Source organism: Cariama cristata, unplaced genomic scaffold, assembly GCF_000690535.1.
Source record: "Cariama cristata isolate BGI_N322 unplaced genomic scaffold, ASM69053v1 scaffold14584, whole genome shotgun sequence".
Classification (NCBI taxonomy): domain Eukaryota; kingdom Metazoa; phylum Chordata; class Aves; order Cariamiformes; family Cariamidae; genus Cariama; species Cariama cristata.
Genome location: NW_009612480.1, coordinates 2,922 through 28,727, shown reverse-complemented (window position 1 = coordinate 28,727; position 25,806 = coordinate 2,922). Strand labels below are relative to the sequence as shown.

Sequence of the window (25,806 nt, the reverse complement as noted above, 5' to 3'; positions counted from 1 at the left end):
GGTCGACCAGGACCAATTGGACTTCAAGGACCGATAGGTGCACCTGGATTTACTGGCCCAGAAGGTTTGCCGGGAGCAAAAGGTGAGAGAGGAGCAGTGGGCCCCCCTGGACCAGCTGGACAGAAAGGCGACAAGGTAGGTTCAACAGTGACTTTTCTGTCCCTGCAATAGATCCATGGCCTTGTATATATTTTTGAATTAATAAAGATAATTTTGGACTATCTGCCCAGGGGTAAGAACACAACAGCATTTCATTAGTATCTTTAGAGAATCCCCTGCTTTTATTTTTTAATGAGAATATAGTTCCTAAAGCTGCTGAACATTGTAGCCATCCTGGTAGATGAACCATAGCCAAACGAGTATTGCTGTTGCAAGTAGTCTTTCACTTCCCATGCCTAGGAATAGATGGGTGTTACTGACACTACGTTCAGAGAGACCTGGAGATGGTTTCTGTGTAGAAGATCCCGAATTGGTGTCTAGAAAAGCAAAAGGAATGAGCACTAAATGAAACCTGCAATTCATTTTTGCAGGTGCAAAGTTATCTATAAGAGAAAGAATGTTATAACCTATGTCATATTAGATGGAATAACCCATAAGGTGTGGGTGTCAATGAATGCAGTGTGCAAGAATGGGCAGAACAGCAAACGTAGAAATGTCTTGATGCCCTTCAGATCTGTTCTGCTGTCTCTTCTTAGGAAGGAAGTATCAAAAGGGGAGTTTGGAGCTAGGCAAAAGAATGAATGGAAGTATGAACAAATACTTTCAGCAGTAAAGAGTGGATACATGTGGATAGTTCACCTTAAGGAAATCTTACATTGTGCACCAGGCATGTGTTCACATCATGAGTTTTGGGTTGCCTGCAGAGAACTCACTGAGTCCTGCCGCATCGGCCGGAGCAGTGTATGTGCTCCCACCACATAGCCTGACAGAGCTTATATAGCAGATTATAAAATGAGGAAGTCTGATACTGTCTGATGCAGGGGCTGGGATGAGATTCCTACTTTTGTGCCTATGCAGTTGGGCAAAAAGAATATTTCAAGGACAATAGCTTGAAAACTTAAAAGGCAGAGGAAGTCCTGTATGCTGTGCCTGGTTTCTAAAACCTGAAGGAAGTCTGGGACATCAGGAGAAGATCTTGCATTCTGGAACTGTCCCAGAGCATCTTACCAGTCTACTTGATGCAAGATGCGCAGGTCATGTGTGCAAATAAGAAAAAGACAGATAGTTTAGGTACCAGGACCTGCAAAGTAGACTTTGTCTTCCATGTTTTCCCAGCTACTAGCTGAGTGTGCTAGCTAAATGAAAACCAGCTCAACTGTACTTGCATACACTTGCAGTTACACCCTCTTCTCATTTAATATTAGTCAACACGTTGCAGTTGTAGTCACCTTTTCTCATAAGACAAAGAACTGAAAATGATGACAATGAAAGTCATTGCTTTGGTGTTGCATTCATCTGAAAGTCAGTGAATGGAGGATTCAAAACAAGGACTGAGTGCCAGTATGAATGATAGCATTTCCATAATTCTAGCAGATAACACTGAAATCATTGAACCTGGATTTTGGAAGACACAGAAACCCAGGATAAGAACTGGCCTTTAATGATTGGAAGGATTTCCTTGCACTGAAAAAATCCCTTATTTCCTCCAGAACTGCTGTTTTCATACATTGAAATGGATACATATGCAATACCAATATGCAATAAGATTCTATCTCTTTATCCCTCGTGGAAGCAATATGCTTTACCTTTCCAAACCAAGAGCAGTTTAGGCTGGAGATTCTGCTTACACCATCTGTTTTGCTCCTACCCAGAGCAGAGCAGTAGAACAAAGTGGTAATTACTTACAACTCAGCTAGGGGTGGTCTGAAGCTAATACAGTGGTCTACATATCTCCAAGTATAGACAGAAAAACCCATAAGTCCTGTTAAAACTCTGGGAAGGTCAAGTGTGACACTGAGAGTTAAGCTTATACTGGTTTGTTTATTTTCCTGGCATCTTGTTTTCCCCAGATGTGCAGTAGGAGATTATATTTTTACTTTAAACTGCCCGATTAAAACATTCCTGAAACACTCATTTGGCATCCAGTCAAGCTCAGATGCTCAGTTCCTATCTTCACTGAGCCCTGCGGTCAGAGAGAATCTGCATGAGATAGTTTGCTCCTTTTGGTTTTGAAAGCTAAAGTCCAAGACTGAAAATGCTGGAGTGAAAAGTATCTCACAGGTAACCGAAATATACAGATTAATGAAGTGAAATATAATGTGTACTCTTTTTCTTCAGGGCCCAATGGGAGTTCCAGGATTTCAAGGCATCAACGGGATCCCAGTAAGTTTGCATACGTAAATATAAACCACCAGAATGTTAATCACAACCAAAAGCATGTAAGCACAATGAGACTGTCCTAGCACACGTGTAAGGTATCTTGCAAGTGCTTACTTCTCTCTGGAGGGAAGTGGCAGTGTTTGTTAGTCTACCTGGTGATCCCATGCTGTTTTGTAAGAGGTTTCCATCCTATTATGGGATGATAGGAAGTTGATCCCTATCAGGAAGTGAGCCTGGGTTACATGGGGATCCAATGCATCATTGATAAGCTTTTCTTTCAGCACCATGTTCTCTCAGCACCATGTCTAGAAAACACCGTATCATAAAATCATAGACTTATGGAATTGAAGGGGACCTCAGACAGTCAAACAGGCATGATCAGCTGTGCTTCAGGCCATTTTTACTATGTGTTTCCTAACCAATTCTTAAAACCTTGTAACGATGGAGACTCTTTAACTTCTCTGTTAGAAAAGCTTTGCTAATGGCTAACCAGTCTTTCTTTCTGCAACTTAAACCTCTTAGTTCTCATCTTACTCGTCTGGACACAGAGAGCAGATTGTTCCCTTTTACTCTGTGTTAGCCTTCTTCCTTGTGATAACTGTTATCAGGTCTCCCTCAATCTTCTTTTGCTATGATGTGAATGAAAACAGTGATTAGAGCTGAGGCCCTCCAGAGAATCCTTGCATCTCCCCTAGGCATTAGTTCTGGTTTAGATCTGAGCGTTTCAGAAATCTAAGACTGGAAAGATATAAATGCTGCATTTTCCAGATGATGGGGTAGGTAACCACTTTCCCTGACCATCAGGAATTTTTTGTTTGTTTCTTTCTTTCATTCTTTCAAACTTTAACATTCTAGTGACAATAGTTTCCTTTCCCATACAAAAAATTAGGTGCCTAGAGTGTTTTGACCAGTTTTCTTTTGCTTTGGTTTTCCCCAGTGATTTTTGCAAAAATGTCTTACAGACACTTTACCTCAGTAGATTTAGCTGGGCCAGGTTTAGAAGTTGCCCCAAACTTCCTTGCTCTCTCTACGCTATTTAGCTTATTCTGCTTTCTCCTTCTGGTGTTAGAATTCTTTTTCTTTTCTTGGTGATATTTTTGCATCTTCTATATCCTTGTGCCTTCAGTCTGTCCTCGTGCTCTTTCTCATCTTCCCTGTTTCCTCAGCTGGCCAAGAGCCCCCAACAGTTGAGCTGTGTTTTCTTACTTCCTATCAAAAACTGAATTGTTTTAATAGATTGGCTGAAAATGCACAGTTGGCCTGGTAAATGAGCTTGCTTGATTCCAGTTCCTTCCTGGCCCTTGTCCTTCTCTCCCCCTCTGCTCATCCTTGCCTGTTTTCTCTCCTGCTCTACTCCCTTGCTGCTATTTTTTTCTTTTCCCACCAGCCAACTCTCTAGCTCTGAAGAGAACAAGCTGTTCCCATAATACTTAATTTAATTGAACACACTGTGGGAACATGCTGTTCTCAGGGTATTTTTTCAGAGGAGGCTCTGGAGAAAGGGGATTCCCAACAGTGAGGGGAGGCAGAGATACAGCAACAGCCATTGCCAGGTAGTTGGCAGCAACAGGCATTCCAAGGAGAGAGGTAGGGGAGGTAGATGAGAGGATTCAAAGCCTCCAGCATATGCAGATCTATTCTGCCTGCTTTACAGTATTCTGCAGGTGAGTGAATGGGAAGGAGGCAGATTTTGCTGCTCATGAACAGCAAAGCGCTCACCCCTGGGGCTCTTCTGTGCCGTAACTGCAGGACAGAAAAAGGGGGAAAGGAAACTAATTCATACTGTTTACATTCTAGCCATTGAGATAAGTACTTCCATTCCAGGGTGAGAATAGCAACCATTATGTCTTGACAAAGTATTTATACTTTTGCCAGTTGCATATCAGGAGAGGGAGTAGCTTAGGTTTGTTGTGAAATGTATACAAACTTATGCACATTATGTGGATGTGTGAAATGCAGAGCAAAGGAGAGAGAGCGTGTCTGTGCTGATACATGTAAGAGAGAAGTAAAAGTATGTTGCTATCTCTGCCCAAGAATTAACATCGAAATATGAAGGGAGATTCTTTGTTGTATGCAGATATGTTAGCATGGGCAGGTATTTTTTTAGTCATGGTCAAAGAACTGCAAGGTTGTGGTTCAGAGGGGAATCCCACTATTGACCTTAAGGGAAGTGGTGTTCCACAGAGTTCCCTTAGGGAATGCTGGTGACAAGGAAATCATGTTGTTGCAGCTGGCCTGACTAATCCCTTTAACCTAGTAAATACAGCAGCTACATGTGTTTATTGGTAGCCTTTCGTGTCACACTGTAGAAGAAACCCTCAAATCCTTAGCCCTACTCGGGAAGTTTATTTTTTCCCATCGGACGAGATTCAAGGACACCTCTGGCAGACTGGAACTGGAGCTGGAAGATGTATATAGCTTTTCATGAACTGTCCAAGGAGTTCTAGAGGGAAATATTTCTATGAGAAGTGAGCCCTTGTCTGTACCATGAATGCTAGAGCTACATGGAAAGGCAAAGTTGTCTGTTTTGTGACCCTCCTGAAGGAAACACAAGCACTTTGCGATGGCTATAAAAAGGTTATTTTGCTGTAGCAATCCATGAAACTGCTTATTCATTAGTTTTGTGTTCACTCTTAATTGCATTTGTTTCCTTGTTTTTAAATATTTGTTGAGCTCTTCTGTTGGGATCGCCTTTGTGCTGTTTGATTTAGAAAAGAGGCCCCTTGGGATCACAGTGTTAGTGTACAAGCAAGAGTCAGATAAAGCAAGGGCCTAGATGAACAGTTCAAGTTTCCTTATGTATTTCACAGGGAATGTCTTCTTTTGTAAGAACAGAGAGCACAAGTGATCTCTCCAACCTATGTTTTAACTCAGGTCTGTAAACTAGTCACCCTGCCATCTATAAGTAAAGCCTGTAAAAATCTTCTGCCTTAGACAATTGAGATTCTTGTGCTGAATTGGCTCATCTGCCAAAACAGGAATTAGAGGAGGTGAGAGCAGTGAAACTATTAATCACCATTTTTCAAGTCAAAACAGCTCTTTAAATCAGTATTTTAAATCCCTGGGGAAAAGGTTCGCTTAAGCCAGAACTTTGCAGCTCTCAAGGAAGTCGGTTGTGGGTGCTCAGTATCTCCTCAGGTAAGGTTCTTAAAACAAAACATTGTGAACTCTGATAGCAGATTAGCTAGAAAGTAGGAAATCCTGTGGATTTTTTTCCTAAAGCAAAAGAGACAGCATGTGTACATGTGTGCATGTGTGTCAGTCCATGTCATGCGTTGGCTCAGAACCACAGACATGGATGCCATGGGGTTAAGTGACAGGACCATAGATTTATTTAATACACATAAGAAATCACTGTGGTCAGCATACTTTATGTCCTCTCTTTGTGAGCCCTTCTCACATATTAAAAGGATACCAGAATCCTTTGGGCTACTTACAGACCGTGTTGGTCCAAGAGTTAGGAGATCTCACCCAAAGTGTTTCCCAGGACATGAGGCTGCCTGTCAGCTGCCTGCCAGGGGCTGGCTCTTGGCCAGCACTAAAGGCTTAGCAGCTTGGCTCCCGGCTGCCTAGCTCTGAGGGGCAGATGTTGGCTGTTCAGCTTCACTAAACCCTGCAGCTGGTCACCTTATGTTGTAACCAGATACACGTCCGCTTGTCCCACATAGCTTCTGGTTTTGTTGATGCTGTAAACAAAGTGAAAGACCTGGTAGATGTTGACCACTCTGCCCTCCCTCTGCTGTCAGAGCCTGTTCTGTCAGAGACTTGATGCCCTTGGCTACGACATCATGCATGGATAGAGGAGGATGGGTTGCCACTGATTTGTTCCAGCTTTGGGAACCAAATGAAATAATTTCTAAGAGGCAAACATAAATGGCAATAAATTGGTGCTTCAGCCTTCTCCTGTCACTTTACCAAGGCCTGGCAAGTCCCTGCTTGCACACCGCGTGTGGGTGTTTTGACAAACAGACTTTAATCATCTGAGCAACGGGTAGTACGTATGCAGTGGTGCCCGATGCTAATGCTTTGAGATGACTTCATTCCATGTCCTGAGGCCTTGTTTAATCTCAAATTTATACTTGTCTGAGTGAGCTGCCTTGATCGTGTAGTGGAGACACACTTTACATGCAGTTTGCACCCTATGCTGATCTGGGCTCTGTCCCCTTCTCTCTGTTTTGTTGGCACAAATCGCAATGCAGTTGCCAAATGAGCTGGACCAAGGAACTCATCTAGCTGAAAATTAACCCCATTAAGAAACCGAACAGTTATTTCTCTGCTGTGTTGGGTTCCTGCTCTGACTCACGTATTCTGCCTGTGCTTATGCCAGCACAGGGAAGAGGTAGGTGCGAGTAAGCAGGAGTGTGCGATGGCTCTCCTGGCAGCAGCTGAGACCAGCGATCAGCTTGAGCATTTACGTAATTATGGCCTAAGTTGCTCTGCGTCCTCGGGAAAGTCACTCTGCTACTGTGTGCCCCCAGCTTCTCATCCGTAAAATGAAGATTATAGCATTCCCACATTTTTGCAAGGCATTTTGAGATCCTTAGATAAAAGGCTTTACGTTACTGCGAAGTTCTTATTGAGTTTGGTCAGAGCATATGCTATTGGCTTGGACTGGGGAGACCTTTAGCAACACAAATGTGTTTTGTTTTAAGTGTCAGGCATGAAGGATTGTTAATGTTCTGCTTTATCTCCATTTTATCCATGTTTATTTTCTTACTTTCCTAGTGTGACTCATAACTTGTTTAATGCCGTATCTTAAGGATGAATCTTTGGGATCAAACAAAAGTACTTTCGGGATGAGTCAAGATCGGGGTGTACAGAGAGGAGGGAGAGAACTGTCAGTTACTGATACTATCTCCATAAGTTTCAATTTTCATCCTGCCACAAAACACTGTCTTTGAGTGCCACAGAACTCATTTCTGAGAAAAGGAGGATAAAATAAAGAGCTGCTTGAAACCTGGGTAGTGTGACTGTGTTCAACCTTCCTGTGTTTTGCCTACACATACCCATATGACACTGAAGAAAAAGTAACTGAAGTCTCATACTTTGATCTCCTTTGCACCAGTACCATGCTGAGTAAACTCCAGTCAAATTAATAGAGCTATACCAGGGCAAAAGAGGTGTGAAGGCAGAATTAGGTACAATTGTATTCTACTCTGCTTGATTAATAATTGGCCATTGCAAATAGTTTCTTTTAAATGCTGTTAGTTTAATTAGGTCTTTCTCCCAGTTGCTTTGCCTAAGGTTTTAAGTTTAATACAACAAGAAAAGCTGTTTTGCTTGAATGGCCTGATGCTGGAGCTGTAACATCTGTTGAACTATTAAAAGAAAGAATCCACACTGGAGAGGAAGAGAAGTCACTGAAACTTTAATCAGATTGGAATTATAAATGCTGAGTATTGTTGAGTCTGCCTCAACCCTTGGTTTCACACGAGCAACTTCCATTCCTGGTGTCAGGTGCACCCTTGCGTGCTGTTTTGCAGTGTTATATGCCATATATTTCAGACTGCTGTGGGATGAGTATTGCCCTTTTGGGACCTACTCATGCACAAGTTATGCACTTCAGAAAATTATCCCTTGGAAAAAAAGGTAATGAAATGAATGCAGCCAATGTTCTAGGATTTAAGCTTTGGGGAGGATAAACAATGCTGGCCAAAGCAGCTAGTTCTGTTGCAGTCTGCTGTACACTGAACTTGAGTGGGAGTTGTGCGTTTCTTTTGTTTTGTGTTACCATTTGGAAGATATCAGTTTTCTGGGGACATTATTACTAATAAAATAATGCATCCTGTCAGTCATTCTTTCTTTTTCCCGTTTACACAGGGTCACCCTGGGCAATCTGGACCTAGAGGTCTGCCTGGCCTTGATGGCTGCAATGGTACCACTGGGAGTCCTGGCGTTTCTGGATCAGATGGATTTCCTGGACTACCTGGGCTGCCTGTATGTCCCAACTTGAATATGATATTTGGTAGTCACTAAGCCAGGATTTGTTTTTCATGTCATTGTTGGAAAAGTAACTATAAATTACTTAGGAAGAGCCCTAATAATCCTAAGTAAGTTAGTATTGTTAGAGCTTAGTATCATTCTCTATTGAAATTACACTCTGAGGATAAAATGAAATTCCTGTGAATTCAGTACGCTCCCACACTGAGTTGGGGTCTCACCAGGGTGGAGTAGAGGGGAAGAATCCCCTCCCTCAACCTGCTGGTCACGCTGCTTGTGATGCAGCCCAGGATACGGTTGGCTTTCTAGGCTATGAGTGCATGTTGACAGCTCATATTCAGTTTTTCACCCACCAGTACCCCCAAGTCCTTCTCCTAAGAGCTGCTCTCAATCCACTCATCGCTCAGCCTGAATCTATGTCTGGGATTGCCCTAACTCAGATGCAGGACCTTGCACTTGGCCTTGTTGAACTTCATGAGGTTCGCATAGGCCCACCTCTGTCACGTGTCAAGGTCCCTCTGGGTGACATTGATATGTATATGAAGAGGAGGGTTACACCATGTCAAACAGATTCAAATAGGATCTTAATAGCTGTTGAAGGCCTAAAATAAAAGGGAAATCTAATATAAACAGGAAAATTCCAGAGAAAATGTTTGCAGAACCTTGTTTTTCTAGAGCCGCAGGAAGTCTTAAGATGTCATAATACCACAGCTTCTTGACAAAGCTGCAGAGGTACTTTTGCAGTTTACTGGAGCCAGGAGTTTGCCTTGTTCATTAAGCTGAATATAAGTTCTTTCAATTCTTTCGAAACTCAATCAGTATTTTTTCCAGAAATTTATTTTTGGCTTTTTTTTGTTTGTTTTTTTTTTTAATCAGGGTCATCCTGGCCCAAAAGGCCTTAAAGGAGAACCTGTTTTTGCTCAAGGCAGTCTTAAAGGAATGAAGGTAAGACTTGTCTTCACATAGGAGAAAATGCAGTACAAGAAACACTTTGATGTCCTACAGGTTGCAGGGCTGATTCTGCAGGTTCGATTGCTCGTGATGTTAGACGTGTGCGTCCTGCGTATGTCTGAATGCAGAGCTGTGAAAAAGGCATTACAATAACTTCATTAATGACAATGCGGAATACTCTCAGAGCCTGGAATTGCTTTGTCTTTGCAGAGATCTTGTTCATCCCATACTGGGATGCTGGGACATTGCTCATCGCGTTACTGGTCAGTGTAGTTGCTGGTCCTTCTCTTGTCTCTGGGGAGGTAGCACCATTCGTTTGTGGTGTCAAACCATCGATGTGAGGAATTTCTTGTAAGCTTATCCTGACTTACGTGGGGTAGCACATGTCTTTCTAGAGGCAGATGTAGCAAAGGACAGACCTTTCACCTACACTCTGAATTTTCCTGTGACTGACCTCTTTGCATGTGCCAGGTCTGTTGAAATAACAGCTCAGGAAACTCGCAAGTGCATGTTAAGATTTGGGTTGTGAGATCCCAGCTGCCTCCCAGTGTTTTTTTGTACTGGGACGTACTAGTAAGTAATCAGTCATTTAAATACATGAATATCATATCCCACTCATAGTATTCCATCCTTTGTCACTGTGAAGTCAGGATTTTACTCTCTCTATTTAATAGGGACCTCACCCTGAAATGTCTGTATCAAGTCTGTAATTTTTTTTCCTGTACAGAAGATACAAACTATGGATAGACAGTTTCAGTTTATTGTTCAGAATAGTGAATAGATTCTTGAATGTGCTCATGTAAGAGATTTGGTTGTTTGTTGCCTTGAAACGAGCACTCACCAGCTTACCGTGGTTTTAATTTTTGCCAGAAGTATTAGGTTTGGAATAAATCTACAAAGGGTTCGGTACCTGTTGTGGTACTGAATTCAGCAATATTTAGCAGCCTTATGCTTCATTAAGTATAGAAAATATTAAGAAATGTATTCTGTCATGTAAGACCCCTCACCCTGACTTTGTTGGTCAAAATAAAGAATTTTTCTAAAATTCTACCCACATTATGTACACTCATAAGTTGGTAAAAGTTAAATAGATCTTTACTTATTTACTTCGATATTTACGGGAAATACAGATAATTTGATATAATTATAAGCTTTTACATATTTTATAGTGGTGTTGTAATGAAAATTTTTATAGTGTATTTTCCAGTGTTTTTACAATTAATATAATTCTTTTTTCATGCCACTTTATTTTTCTCTTTTTACCCATAAATAAAATGGTTGTAATTTCTCCAGAGTTTTGGAATCTCTCCGTTACCCAGTTTAAATATGGAAGCATAGGTGCCAAAACATTTTCCCATTTACACTTAATCTAATATTAACTAACAGCAAATACTTCTATTTATACGAAACTTAATGTTCCTTAGGATTTGTTGCAATAACATGGCGTAATTTTTTACTCATGCATTTATGATTTTTAGGGAGAAAATGGTCTTCCTGGATTGGATGGAATTTCTGTAAGTTATTTAATTTGGGGAATAATAATTTTAGAGAATATTAAGTAGGTAATTTTTCTTGTGTTGGTTCTCCAGGATGCTTTTCAAATTAGTGGGGCATGTATTCACATGTGTGATACCCATAGCATGAGCAATTCCAGCTTTGTAACGGTATGAATGGATCCACATTATGGTAGAGGAAGTCAGATTTTTGCTGTGATCTGTTCCATTTTTCCTTTTTCAAATCAAACTCCCTTCTTCCATTAAACTCTGTAACTTTGATTTTCAAAATACATCTAATAATATGAAACAGATTGTTATAGTATTTAAATTGGTGTACTTAATTAGGGTATATTACTTAATGCTTCCTGAGACTCACTTTGTCTTTGGTTGGGGTTTGATGGGGTGAGCGCTACACATTCTGTATTTGTCCTATGTTCTTCTTATAGGGCCCAAAAGGTTTTCCAGGTCCAATAGGTTCTGCAGGCCCTATAGGATTACCAGGTTTGCAGGTGAGAGACCTCAACTGTTTCACTTGTTGATAGAACAGTTCAAAATGTTGGCAGTCTTCCCTCATTGTCTGTATTTGTGTCATGACAATGAGCAAAAGTGTGTGTGCACAGAAAAGAACTGAGCACAGCTGACTTCAAGCATAGAATACTTGAATTTAGATAATCTAATCACAAGAGGGAAGGCTCCTCTCTGGAGCAGTGTTCAGAGTAGCAGTTGTGAATGAGGGCTCCAGCAAAGCCCTAGGGTGCTGTCTACAAACACCATATCATACTGTTCTGAGCACTTCCTCATCTTGGGACTAGAGGGAATATGCTGACCTCTGCACGTTTGGAGCCTTTGCCCTCATGAAATATGCTAAAGAGTTGCTTTTTCAAGATACTGCAAGAGAGTTTCCATTGGGCAGAGGTAAAAACAAACAACGTGCTTGTTGGTTTTAAATTGAAGTTTGCTTTTAATTAATCGCAGTACCAAAGGGCTATGCTGTCCATTATAGATGTGAAGACCTGAAGATCATGTGTATCAGTTACTTTTGCTTTGGGGGCAAGAGATAAAAGTTCAGGTACCACTGCAGATCCCAGCATTGCTCCAATTCTGTGCATCCTAATTAAGTCAAAAGAAATAAAATCTTGATCTTGTTCGCATTTAGGGTCCGATGGGTCCCCCTGGGCCACCAGGTCCAAAAGTAAGTACCTACCTTTCCTGTCTTCTGTCTATGCTTGATTGTTGGCTTTTTTAACAGTGCTGTGGGCCTAGATGATAGTGATGCTGTTTTTGCTGCTGTCTTATTATTCATTCATCATTGATTTTTTTCCTCTTCTAGGGTAACATGGGATTAGGCTTTCAAGGAGAGAAAGGAGAAAAGGTAGGTGAAACTTGATCTATTATGGAAAGAGCATGAAATAAACTCTAGTGTTCCATCATAGCTTGATCCTCTAGAAAGTGGCTAGATTCCAGCATTTTCTTATTTTCCTTTTTCTTTTCTTCTCTTGGACTGATGGACAGTCCAAATACTGAAGAGTCTTGCTTGTTCCTTATCTGTTGGTGCACAAAAAAAAGGATGGGAGCTTTTTCTGGATGAAGAAAGGGAAAGGGAAAATCTCAATTCAGCGCAGTATTTTCATGGTTATCAAGACATGAGGTCCTTAGACATCTTTTCAATCTCTGTCTTTCAGTTTCTTTGGAACCTCACCTCTTGTATTGAATTATTCTACTGACCTGATTCTTTTGGGCTTTCATAATATTCTTTGGGTCCACCAATGTCTAATTTATAGTCTCACTATCCTAAGTGGGTGTCCTGCAGTCTGTGTGAGGATTGACAGTGGTATAATGGAGCTTCTCAAAGTTCTTAATTTGAGACTTGATTCTGTGGCTGTTAAAATCAGTTCTCAGTGTTCTACATTTCTAATTGTTTCTTGTCTTCTTTTCTTTCATATTTCTCCCCAAAGTTTTTCTGGACTATTTTCCTGTTGATTCAAAATCTGAGCCTTTTTTTTTTTTCCTTGCCGTGTTTTATATCCACAACTCTTCTGAAACAGATTTAATGCATTTTGTTCATCTTAATTTTCAGCCTGATCTTTTGACTTCCATGACCAAACTCCTGTGCCAGCATTCTGGCATACAGATATTATGTACATGGGATATAATTAAAGTGGCTTTTTTCTGATTTGCAAGTCACTTTCAAAGGAAATCAAACATGTTCTGCCTATGTTAATAGATTCCTCTTTTACCAACAGGGCGATGTAGGGCTGCCTGGCCCTCCAGGTCCCCCACCATCCACTGGAATACTGGAATTCATGGGATTTCCAAAAGGGAAGCAAGGAGAAAAGGTCTGTAAATTCAGTTTACAAACTCTGCCCCTCCCCATGCTACTTCATTCAAGGCTGAATGAAATTACTGGACAGTGAGGGCTGTTATATTTCCAAATCGAAATAATTTTCTGTACTGCTTTAATCTGCCAGAGGACTATTGAATAAAAATATTCTTAGCTTAGAGCATTGTGGACCACTGGAGAATGCATACCTCTCACAAGGAGAAATCCGAAAGCTATTTTCAAGTTTTCATCATTAGTCCTAAACATAAATGAACTATAGTTTGTTTCTGTTGGACCTGTGAAATTGTGTCAACTGAAGCAAAAAATCCAAATCCGTTTAGAAAAATAAATAAAAAGCTCCAGCTCTTTTCCTTTGGCTATGATGCACACTGCTCTGAAATAATCAGATTTTTCTCCTTTACTTTGTTATCTTGGCATTTACTGAGATGCATATTTAGCTCATCAGTGTTTTTATAGAAGCTGTATGGATCTTGAGTTAAAGATTCTCTTCACGCATGAAATTTAGGCATATTGAATTAATCTGGGACCTATACAGGCTGGTTTGGGAGCCCAGTCTGAGCTTGCCTGAGCCCCTGCGTAAGTTGTGAGAGATACTGTCTTACTTGGTGGAGTTACATTAGCGCCAGGTGAGATTCAAACAAATGCCGTTCCTTTTGGCTCAGGATTGTGAAGACATTATGCTATCTCATCATGTGTTATTTTGCTGTTTTCCGTGAAGTACAGTGCATGTTCCAGTTCCCTAGATGACGATATGAAATGCTTCTAGTTTGACTTCTAGCAGTGGAGGACAGTAGAACAACAGTTCCCAAGTAGTGGTCTTTGAAGCCATGGGAAGTGGTCACAGACAATCTGTTGCATGCACCAGCACTGTGCTGAGAGACACTGTATCTGGCACATGATGATACAAACCAAGTATACTTGCTGACAAACAAATTGCAAGGCCTTACTTTAGGAGTCAGGAGCATGGTGGGTGGATTGGGGAAAGCTGCATTCACAGACACAGTGATTTTTTGTCCTTGTCAGGGCGAGCCAGGCCCTCAAGGACACCCTGGAGACAAAGGATTGCCTGGCATGCCGGTAAGGACAGAGGAGAGTTTTTAATATGTGCCTAGTGTGGGTTAGATGGTTCAACACTCTGAAGAGCTCACAAGGTCTCTACGGTAGTTTCTAGGCACCAGACTACTTTAAAAAACAGGTTAAAATGTCCACAAGACCTTTTGAAGAGTGTAGCTGTGATCTTATATTTTTTTGCCCTGGAGATACAAAGAAGATCATGCTGTCCTGCTACAGACGTTTCAAAGCAGACATCATTTTGGGACATGTTGTCTGCAGTTTGCAGAGACCTGCAAGTAGACATACCCTTTACGTGGCCGCTTGATGGCAGTGTTTCTTGAGGTCCCACAGAGAGCTGGACATATTTTTTAAAAAATACATTTTTTTTTTCTTTTAGTTACGTCTAAACATATTTTTGTTATTTTACTTTAAAGTTGTAAAGCACATGCAGATCTTTCTGTCTGTCTGTATATATCCAGTTTTAAACAGGCCGTTTAACATTAGCGCTCATAAACTCAGGGATGTGTAGCATCTTCTATGTATGAATCAAGAACAACAATTTATCCCTGGATTCCAGAAAGCTATTTTCCTGGCTTATAACCTTTTGTAAACACAGGTCATTTCGATAAGTTTAAGGAATAAATATTTTGTGGAACTTCTGACTAATAAGATAAATTGTTTGCCAGTTTCTTGAATGTACAGATGTTCTTAGCAGAAAGACGTGCAAGAAAAACCTGTACATGAAGCACAGTTTGTTATTAGCCTTTCTGGACATGTTCCATTATGTGCATATTTAGCTTTATGCATCACAAGAGGCCCATTGAAGCTGGTTGGGTTGAACACATGTGTGAATTTAACCACAACCATAAGATATTTCAAGATTGAAGCCTGAAAATTGCTTAACTACTGTAACTCTTGCTGAAATTAAATCCTGGTGTTCTATATCTGGATTTGATACTTCTTACTGACTGGGAAAACTACCAAACATTCCCAAATATTGAGCATGAAAATGCTAGTTTTGTGTCCTTCTTAGGCTTTAGAAATCAAAAAGAGTGCTCTAAGCACTCCCTTGAGCTGCTACTGTTAAGAAATGAGATTTGAAAAATTTCTAAATGTAGAATAGAATACAATACAGAATAGCAGTGGCAGGACTTTGCTGTTTATAGTATGGGGTTACTTGCATTTGCAACTGAGAGATGTGCCATGGTTGAAATGGGTGGAAGTCATGGGGAATGAAGAAGATAATGTATTGCACGTACTGCCAAGTCTGATACAGGTTTTCTTTCTGGGTTGAAAGAGTCCCAGCAGAAACAGTCAGTTCCCCTTGTCTCTTTGTTGTGCTGTTTATACTAATAGATGGGTTTATGTAAATTTGTCTTAGGGCTGTTCAATTTCAAATGTATCACAGATTTAATACGGACATTTTTCCTCAGGGCTTTGGAGGTGTTGGAGAAAAAGGAGAAAAAGGTGTGCCTGGCTTACCGGGTGGCCGGGTAGGTAACTTTACAATGTCCTTAAACGCCTGTTCTCAAACACATGAAGTGGGCCTTTCATCAACAGAAGCATTCCCAAAAGATGTAGGAGTCTCAGACACAGGACTGGGTCCCATAGTAGCCAGTGCCATACAACAACAGAACCAACAGATAGTTCTTATCTCAGTAAAGTGTCAGATTAAAGGTGAGATGAAAGATATGTACAGACAAAGCAGTCTGAGAAAATCATATGGAAGTATTTAGTGGAAGTCTTGATACTGCAGAGCCTGTGTTTTTCCAGTTTTTTTGAAAACTTCACAGAAAAGGAAGCTTGCAGGAGGTCCAAATGAAGATAATAAAGAGGCCTTGCAGGGGCTTTAGGGAGCTTTTAACCAGTGCCAGAACCAGCCGTGAGAGAACATCGATAGATATTTGGGGATGAAATGGGCAAGCTAGCAACAGATGCTGGTCTAAGTAGTCAATGAATGTAGGAGTTAACAGCATGCTCACTCATATGCCAACCATAGATTCTTCAAACCACCATGACCTTGCGGAGACATGCTTATACACAACAGGAAGACCAAAGCATTCTGTTCTACATGTGCAGAATAAATTGTCAAGATGGAAAGTCTTGATTGCATTAAGTTTCATGGTGTTATAATTACAAACTACCTACCTAACTTCCTAGTAAGTTGAGACACCATGACTTATTTAACTTGAACCGCCAATTAGAAAGACAATGGCTAAAGAAGATAATAATTATTTTATCATATTCTGCTGAATTCTTTCAATTATGATTGTTACTATTTGGGAGATACAGAAAATCAGTGGTAGCTTCTCCTTTTGAAAGTTTTACCTTTTTGTTCTTCGGTGCTGGAATATTTGGAGCCTGATATAAGACCAGACTGAGATGGAGCCTCTGAAAGTAAACGTTTTTTTTTGCTGTTCTAGGGCCTTTTGGGACTGGATGGATCTGATGGGATTCCAGGGAGAAAGGTGAAATTTATTTTATTTTTTACTGTACTTACAATTACAGAAGCCATCTAACTGCTTAAGATGTACTGACTTCTGTATCTAGTGGCTCTCAGATCTCTGATGGATGAATGCACCTGCCTTATTAAACTAGTGAGAGCTAACTAGAAAGTCTACGTGAAACTCTAGATCCCTTTAACTGTCTCTCTAGTTATCCCTATGTATTCAGAGAACCACCTCCACAGATTGAAAATTGTACATTCCCTCCTGGAACAATCAACTCTCCCACTTTTCCCCTTTTGGGGGTGGAAATGGCCAGGTGATCAAGTGGCTGAAAACATGTTAAAGCACTTTCACTTGCAGATACACCAATGGAAGTTGTTCAAGAAAGCAACTTTCAGAAATAAAATTTTAGTTTTGCAGCCTGGAATTCAGTCACTTTCTTGTATATTTTGTTTTATATATGTCCTTTTCAAGATATACTGAAGGTGATGATATGTCCAGTATAGTCTAATTCATATCTATATGACAAGTTTCTCAACAATACTGCAATACTGTGTATGGGCTATATTGGGGCCTACAGCTGTCCCAAGACCTCAGAATCACAGGCAAGATTTAAACTTAAGGTTCCCTGCTCCTTAGCTCTTGCAACGTCCCATTTTGTCTGCAGTGGCAGTGCGATTTGCAATCCATACCGGGCCAGGTTGAATGTTACCCAACAGAGAACAGTTACCCAACAGATTTCCAGTCACACACCTGGAAGGGGAATTTTGGTGTCCCTGAGAATGCTACCAGGAAATGGAGAGATGGAGAGATGGATCTTCCAGTGGCACTTTAAATGTTTTGGTGCCAATAATTTGTTGGAGGGGGAACAGAGTGGAGAGGAAAGTGTGGGGGACAAGGAAAATAATATTCTAGACTCCACTCCACAAGCATTTCTACAGTTCTGTGAGAACTCCAAGGTGTCCTCCTGATTTGGACACCTTCATGCCTGCTCACAAGTTCTCACTATCTTTGCAGCACAAGGAGGCCTAAAGCAGCTCTGGTATTTTGTGAGTGCTGAGAAATTGATGCCATCAGTTTTCTCTTTCTTTGTTTCTTCTGGAGATGTTTGGCAGGACAATGAATTGGGTTTGTGGTTCAAGTCCAGGCACTGCAGATGTCTCAGCTAACAAATAATGCCACTGTCTTATTGTCTCACTGTATAATAATGTTCCCCTGTGTGACTTTGTAGGGTCATCCAGGTGTTCCAGGCTATTCAGGACTGGATGGAGTCCAAGGCATGAAGGTAACTTCTCACATGAAAATACTAAAGCATTGCTTTTTTAAAGATATTTGCACGAATAAATAAGTGTCATTGCCCCAATTAAATCTCTTCTTTACCTCTGTGTCATTGTAATCTTCAGTATGTTTCAGTTCCTCATTTACTTTATTGTTAAGGGTAAAAATGAATGGTTGCTGAACGATGAACACTCGAATATTTTAATACCTTTACAATATTCATTCATGTAACTTCATGACTTATAATTGTAAGTGTAGTCTCTCTGGTCTCCTTTATCCTTACACCAATGCCATATTTACTGGACAATTGAGGCGAGATTAGATGGAAGTAAGTGGATGTTAAGATTAGTTGCCAAGGCTATCTGAAGTCTTAGATCACAGATCTACAAGTATTGACAAGCCTGAAAAGAGTACGTTCAATTTCTCGTACTGAAGATATGCAACGCATAGCAGACATTTTCTGGGTGTCTCACAACTTGGGCAGTCGGACATCTGGAAACTGAGTGGAAAATGGTTGCATAGTAGTTTCCTGTGAAAAACACTTATCTGCCACCAAGAGTGGTGTATGGTTGACAGACACATGAAATGCAAGTACTGAAAGGCTTTTTTGTGCAGAGCACATGGAAGAAGTAGTAGTACAGGTTTATGCACAGAGTATTACTGGAAGAAGCAACAAAGTGTGCACTGCCTCGGATCACTGTATGGTGTTTGTATTATAAATACGATGTAAATTTGGACAACAGTCAGATTTTGCACTTGCTGTTTCAAAGAGGATTTGGTACTGTGTTAGAATGAGAAGAAGGAATGATACTGCAGTTTGTCACAACTTGCTTGTTTTACCTGGGTGATTTTATGGAGGAATCCATTTTCCTGGAAGCTGCTATTAGTGAAATTCAGGATTCCAAGGCAACAGATAGCTGCAGTGATGAATGCTTTTAAAAATAGGTATGTTAGAGCAGCTCTCTCGCTTTTACCACAAGGTGAACAACTATGATCTACCTGATATTGTTCGATATGCTGATATGATAACTGGTCTCCAGTACATGTGGTATACACATGTCCGTGCTTCCTATTGAGGTAGCAGGATGCCTTCAGAGGATAGCTGGATAGTAGCAAACACTATACCTGAAGCAGCCATCAGTTTTCTCAGGCAGGAAGTAGGTAAGTCAGGACAGCAGATGATTGTGAATAGCAGAAGAACAAAGTGAATTCTTCACCAAGACAAAGAATGATGGTTAGTCAGTGAAAGACCACAGATGTTGCTACCATAATACAGTCTGTTTCCTGACAAGCAGTCTTCCCCTCCATCACCCATGTGAATGTGGCGTGAATCTGTTTTCTTCTACAGGGTGAATTAGGTGACATCGGTCCCCCAGGCCCTCCTATTGTTATTGACAGGGAAGGTGTAGTCATTTCAGGTACACGTTTCCATTTTGTTTTGGAACTCATCTAAAGCACTTTTTCTGAACTAACTTTCCTTCTTGCTATATTTTACCACTTTTCCACATTGTGTATTGGGTCTAACCCATCCCTTGTTATTTTTCCTTTAATTTCTGTATTGTTGGCATACGAATACGTTTGGTCCCATGTTTATAACTTCAGAGTTTACAATAAACCTTTCATCCCCATGTTGCAGAATGATATGTTTCAAGGCAGAATGAAATTTAGTGCCTGGGAGGCTGACTGTGTGTGGGCGCAGGGAACTGCTGTGTGTCTACCTGTGTGTCTTTCTTCAGTGTACTAAGGAAAAACACCTTCCTTGTGTTGCATGGAAATGAATACTTTGAATGCCATTCTGCTATTATTTGTTGTTCAATGTGGTAAGAATATTGTTGAGAAAATGAGCTTGATTAACGCCACAGCTGAATGAGGCCTGGATGGGAACAGTCTCTGAAGCTATAAAGGTAAGGGGACAAATCTCTCCTATTCTTCCTCCTTCACATGCAGTCAAGTTTGAAACGACCTCTAACAGATCAGGAGGAATTTTTCCCATTATTGTTAACTTTGACTGACAGGCTTACTGCCAACGGCTTTGCAACCTTTGCTGTCAATGAGATCAGTGGCCACTGGGGTAGTTGACTGAGCAGAGTCTTTCAGCAGAAATTCTCATGAGATTTTCCTCCTTGTTTTTCTGTATTTATCTAATAGGTGCCCCAGGTGACCCTGGAAATCCAGGAATACCTGGCCCTCCAGGAGATGAAGGGATCAGTGGTTTACCAGGTCTTCCAGGAGCTCCAGGATTTCCAGGCCTGAAGAGAGGTAAAGCAGCTGCTAACAGTGCCCTTAGTGGGCTGTTTTCTGTGTTTGTTACCGAGAAGACTCTGGGTAGGGGCATGGAGATGGTGAAGGTATTGTTGGAGCAAGCCTCTCCTTGCTCCTTCAGGTGGCTGATTTGCAGACTGCTGTATGAGACATAGGAGGCAGGGATGACACACAGGGAAACCAACTGTTGTTGACTTGGATGGGAGCAGAATTAGTCTCACAATAATTACAGGCCAGGCAGGTCTTCAGGTCTGAATATTTGGTGTAGCAGTGTACACAGGAGGTTGGTTGTTTGATTTCCATTTTGAATTAGTTGATTGGCAGAACAGTTCCTACATTTTAAATAATAGCAAATGTTTTTGAAAATTATTTTTTTAATGACTTTAAATATTTGCAAAAGAGGGCAACAGATTGGCTAGATAAACCCACTGTAGGTGAAACCCATTTGTCTCATCAAAGATCTCACTCGAAAGTTTCTGTTTCACTTGAATGCCACTTATGAAGTCCTGGCCTGCAATGATCCAGAGACTGGGAACTACTAAAGAAATTATCTCACTCAAAGGAAACAAAAAAATCAATAAACCACAGTCTTACATAGTTAATTGTCTAACTGATCAGTGGGATTTAAATGCAGCCCTGTGAAGTTTTTTGGATGACCTACAGAGTGCGTAAATGGGAACCAGTTGGTGCCTCCGATTAGGAACTTTTCCTTTGTGTGCAATTATAAATTGTTCTGGGCTAACATGGTCACAGTTCAGGGCAGACCGTAATTTTCAGAACATTAAAAATACTAGAATGTGTTTGCTGCTGGAGAGCTGCTCATTGTGTCATTGTTGTCTAGACGGAATGGGCCCTGGAGGGTCTCCAGGTATTCCAGGTGTGAAGGGTGAAGTGGGAGAACCAGGAAGAGCAACGATTGGATTACCAGGCACTCCTGGCAGAAGTGGTTTACCTGGTCTGCCAGGAGCACCAGGATTGCCTGGTTCCACACGTATGTATATTTTTAATTTTTATTTTTTATATTGAATTCAGAGTGAAACAAGACAAATAATCATTTATATATTTATTTCTTTGTCACTGAGGATTATTCATCTGTAAACCTTACATGTTTGATTGACACCTCATTGTGATTGTATCTCACAACCTTAAATATATGTATCAGCAGCTACCACTGAAGAAAGAAAATACAGCTAATTATTGTTAGAGTGGTAGCCTGAAAGACTGAAGCACAAGGTTGTGTAAACACAATTTATGACACAGAGGACTTTGAAGTTCTATCCACTCTAGTCTCCTCCTGGCTTAGATAAAGAATAGACCATGGCCTCATGAGTACCTGGGGTAAATGTCTGGTCTTGTGAGTAGGTGTTTTGGGTACCAGGAGTCAGACAGGATGCCTGAAGACACAGCTTTCAGACCTAAGGAAATGTGATTTCATTTTCACATGTTCATTTGTATGGATGCCCTGATTGGATTAATTATGCATTGTTTTGTTTTCCTCAGAAACTGAGTATTACATGAAAAGGGTGGATTTTACACAAACTTTGTGTTTTACTATTATGCCATAAACTGAGTTCAAACGGCCTGTTTCATTTTTGAGAGCCAACCTTTCAAACAGGGCACACTCCAGTGATGGAGCCAATGAGCATGGCCTGATGAAATGATTTTCTGTGGAGAAGAAATAAGAGCTCTCTTATCAAGAACTGTTTGCTAGTCAAATCTGGCTCATTTTTCTGCAGAGTCTGTAAAGCTCTTGTAGCTGTTTTTAGCTGATGGTTGCAGTTTATTTCCATGGAACATCAGACTGGTGCTGGTCAGCACTCCGTCTTACTGTTGTCACTGAGGGGAAGGGTTTTCAGACACAGTGGTTTTAGATTATGTCAGATCACCTTTCACTGCTGTTTCTCTCAGCTCATGTTTTATTCTATTCAGCATATAAAGAGAGGTAGAAAATAATCCTGCAGTTATAAAGTGAGGGACACGGAAAGTACCCTTAACTTTTTAGCCATTTAGTCTCTTTCCTGAGCTGCAGTAACTTAATGAGAAGTTGAGGAGCTCCGCAGAAGGCAGGTAGCCCTGGAGGTGACTCTACCATGCCAGCAGCAGCAGAAACACTGCTTGTGGGTGATGGCTTCTGTGCCAACAAAAAGGGCAATAGCCAGTCATCACAATCACCAATACATTGATTTGTCTCTTCATCTTCTATCGATATGAGTCTCAGCTTCTCCCAGAGCTGTAAAGGCACATCTGCCATGAACTAAGCCATTTGCCTTTCTTTGTACAACCTGTTCACAGTTTAGTTAGTTCTTTGGTCAACTATTAAACCTTTGAAACAGTGCAATGGTAGAGCAGTAAAGGAATGAAACACTGTTGCATCCACATTATGAGAGCTTTTGCTTTTCTGTATGAGAAGCTAGAAGCAAACATATGGCAGAGGACTGCAGCCTGTGATACCAACCAAGTTCCATCTCCTTGTGTAACTTCCACAGTTGCAGATTGATCTGGTGCCATTTCTGTCAGTTGCATAACTAACATTGTAAGTAATTAATGAGCTGGAAATCTAGCCTTCTTATGGCTTTTGCTTACCTCCTTTCTGCTTATAGGCCCTTCCTTCCCCCCAGACACAATCCTGGATGGAAGAACTGGGGCCCCAGGGGAGCCTGGACAAAGAGGGCTGCCGGGAGCTTTGGGTCCAAAGGGGTCCAAAGGTAATTGACTCTTGTTTGGGGAGACCCTTTTAGCAGTCCTTGGGCCTCAGAAAGATATTTACACATGCTTAATATCCTAAGGGATGAGGTGGAAATGTCTTTATGACAAATCACAGGAGGCTGAGATGGATCAAAGGAATGAATAGCCTTTACAATTTAGAGACAGTTGTTCCCAGCACTGCCAGCAAAATCCTATTTCCTACTTCCTACTCTGCTCAGGCAAATAAGCAGATAAACATCTCATACACAGAAAATTAGCTAATTTATACTTTAAAGCCATAAGACATAATGAGAGAAGTAAAATCTTGTTCACTGGTTTTTGCAATATAGGCTGAAAATGACAGAGAAACGTAATTTTATTCTCCTCTGTGCTGAAAATGATGAGAATTTGGGTCTTAGTGCATGACAGAACCAGCAGCAAAAACTATGGCAATGCAGACATCACTGTGCTTTGTGATTGTTTGGATCTATGGCCAGTTACGATTCAGGAAAATATACCCAGCTGAGGGTCATTGTAACCTACTGTGAGTGAGAGTATGGATTTACTTTGTCTGACATACAACTGTCTCTTGAAAAAACACAAGGCTTCTGACCTAAAACTCTCATAAAACCATCTGTTTAGGAGGGTCTAAATCTTTGGGAAGAGGTCAAGAAGTGCTGAGGTTCATGCTGCACGTGGTAATTTGGTGATGGGCATTGCATAGAAATTAACCTGGACAAAACCTGAGCTCCACTTGCTTGACAGTCACGTGACTTGAGCAGAGTAGCTGCAAAATCAAATTATATGAGAATGACTTTGTCCTAATTGAATCAAACACTGCTTTTGGAGCTTTTGCGACTGAAAAGGGTCTTTATCCAAATGAAACTGAATTTGGAGTGTTGACTGTATTTTCCAGGAGAGGCAGGTGATTGTGCTTGTGATGGAGGAGTTACACGAGCTGGTCTAAAAGGCATCTCAGGTCCACCGGGTCCATCGGGAAGCCCTGGTGTGCCTGGGATTAAGGGCATTGGTGGAGACCCAGGCACTGTGGGTGCACCAGGACTGCGAGGCCCTCCGGTAAGGCAGGAAGAGTTTATATTTGTTGTCGTGAACTAAAGGAGAAAAAGTGCCCATGTGCAATTGCTAGTGTTGATTGTAGTGAAAGCAGAACACATTTTTTTGCATAATTTCTTCTGCTTCTTTGGATTAAAAAAAAGAAGAGCAATCAAGAAACTGATCTGTGAAAAGAAGCTGAAAGTACAGAAATTATCACCTATAAAAAAATGGGAGAAAAAATGGTTCTTAAGTTCTGAGAACTGCACGTTTAGCAGTCAATAGAAAAACAGTAACAATTATTCATCCCAGGGCTTCTTGGCCGTAGGCATACATGGATTAGACCCAGGGTTGTCCTTAAGTGAGGGCTGGCTGGGGAAGCAAATATACATCTGCACAGGGAGAAGACCTGAAAAACTGAATGGTGAGATCTTTCCACATCATTGCTCATAGCTATAGAAACTGGACTGCCATAGATGCAGTCTCCTTCTCAACTGCTGTATGCTAAATACATTAGTGAGAGTTAAGCTGTGTTTTTTATGAAACAGCAACCATAACAAACAGGATTTTCCAAAGTGCTGAGCACTGCTCATTGGCAGTATTTACTTTTGAAAATTGCAGTGCATAAAGATACCAGTCTTTTGTCTTTGGAGTATCTTTATCGGTGTCAGTAAATGCAGCACACCAAGTAACAGAGAAGAAGATTCAATACTTGGGCCCTGTTATACCATGAGTGATGTAATGTTCCCAGGTGCCATCCAAGATCGCTGTCACTATAGTGCTATATACCAGGGTTTGGCTTGCCACTGTAAAGCTGTAGTGACTTGATTGAAACATTTGGAAATAATCAAAATTCCTCTTTTTTTTTTTTTTTTTTAAAGTGTAATGTATACAAGAGGAAACCCTTTGGAGATTCTTCCTAGCTCCAGTCATGGTGTCCTGTCCTCATATGACATTTTTAAGAAGCAAAACCTTTTCTCTGCATGTTCATATTCCTGTTTTTTTTTGTCTTTTGGCCTGTAGGCTTTGGCTGGTCAGCAAGGTCTTCCAGGTGTTAAGGGAGAAAAAGGAGATTCATCCTACGCAACAGGCAGAGGTGCTCGTGGGGACCGTGGTGCAACAGCACCCCGAGGACCTTCAGGCATCCCAGGAACCCCTGGCAGAGATGGACTTCCAGGCTTGCCAGGCCCACCGGGCCCTCCAGTAAGTTCAGATTAATTTAGCAGCAGTGCTTCAGAACTGGAGTAAGGAGCAGAGACAATAGAAAGGCCTGGCTTAGTAGTCCTGATTAGCCCTGTAGTAAGTCTCCAAATGCATAAAAAGCTTACAGTCGCTGAGCAAAAATCTGTTTTGGTCAAGATTAATAATTGGCAACCATTATGCCTTTGGTTACCCAGTCAAAAGATAAGCTTCCAGTAGTGGGGTAGGCCCTGATGCTCTTTTATATTGAGTCCTAAAAGATAAAAGATACTGTGGGCATAATTATGACTGAAATCTTGGAACAGAAAAATCACACTAGAGTCTTTTTAATTATAAAGAAAGTAAGTGTCTTTTAGAATATGCAATATTTACATTCTAGCAAATACAACATAATATATTATTTTTAGTAGTCACTGAGTTTTCCTGCCTTTTGAAATAATGATGGATAATTTGCAGTGGTTTCCATGTACCTTCCCAGGCCCATCTGAACTTTGCACAGAACCAACCAAACTCTTATGGACTTGTTAAAATGATAGTGGTGTATATTCTTTCTACATGTCTTTGACTATCAGCTGTAATTGTCTTTGTTGTGCACAGGGTGATGGTGGGCTAGGTTTCCCAGGTGAAAAAGGACTGCCAGGATTACCTGGCTCCAAGGGCCATCGTGGAGAAACTGGTTCTCCTGGCGTTGGATATCCAGGTCCCAGTGGAATTCGTGGGCTTCCAGGTGACCCAGGAGTGGATGGGTTTCCGGGACAAGCAGGTCTTCCAGGCCCTCCAG

The 25,806-nt window shown here is 41.0% G+C and overlaps 1 protein-coding gene across 1 annotated transcript; it reads left to right on the top strand.

Moving 5' to 3' along the window:
• LOC104160528 (collagen alpha-6(IV) chain-like) lies at positions 1-25,806 on the top strand (the record flags this gene model as incomplete). Its single annotated transcript, XM_009698663.1, has 20 exons — positions 1-135; positions 2,278-2,322; positions 8,140-8,256; positions 9,136-9,204; positions 10,689-10,724; positions 11,153-11,215; positions 11,863-11,898; positions 12,037-12,078; positions 12,950-13,042; positions 14,071-14,124; positions 15,534-15,593; positions 16,524-16,568; positions 17,779-17,832; positions 19,174-19,243; positions 19,974-20,084; positions 20,929-21,078; positions 22,688-22,792; positions 23,689-23,849; positions 24,849-25,028; positions 25,648-25,806. Coding segments are annotated over 20 exons (1,785 nt in total), but the record flags the coding sequence as incomplete, so codon positions are not given.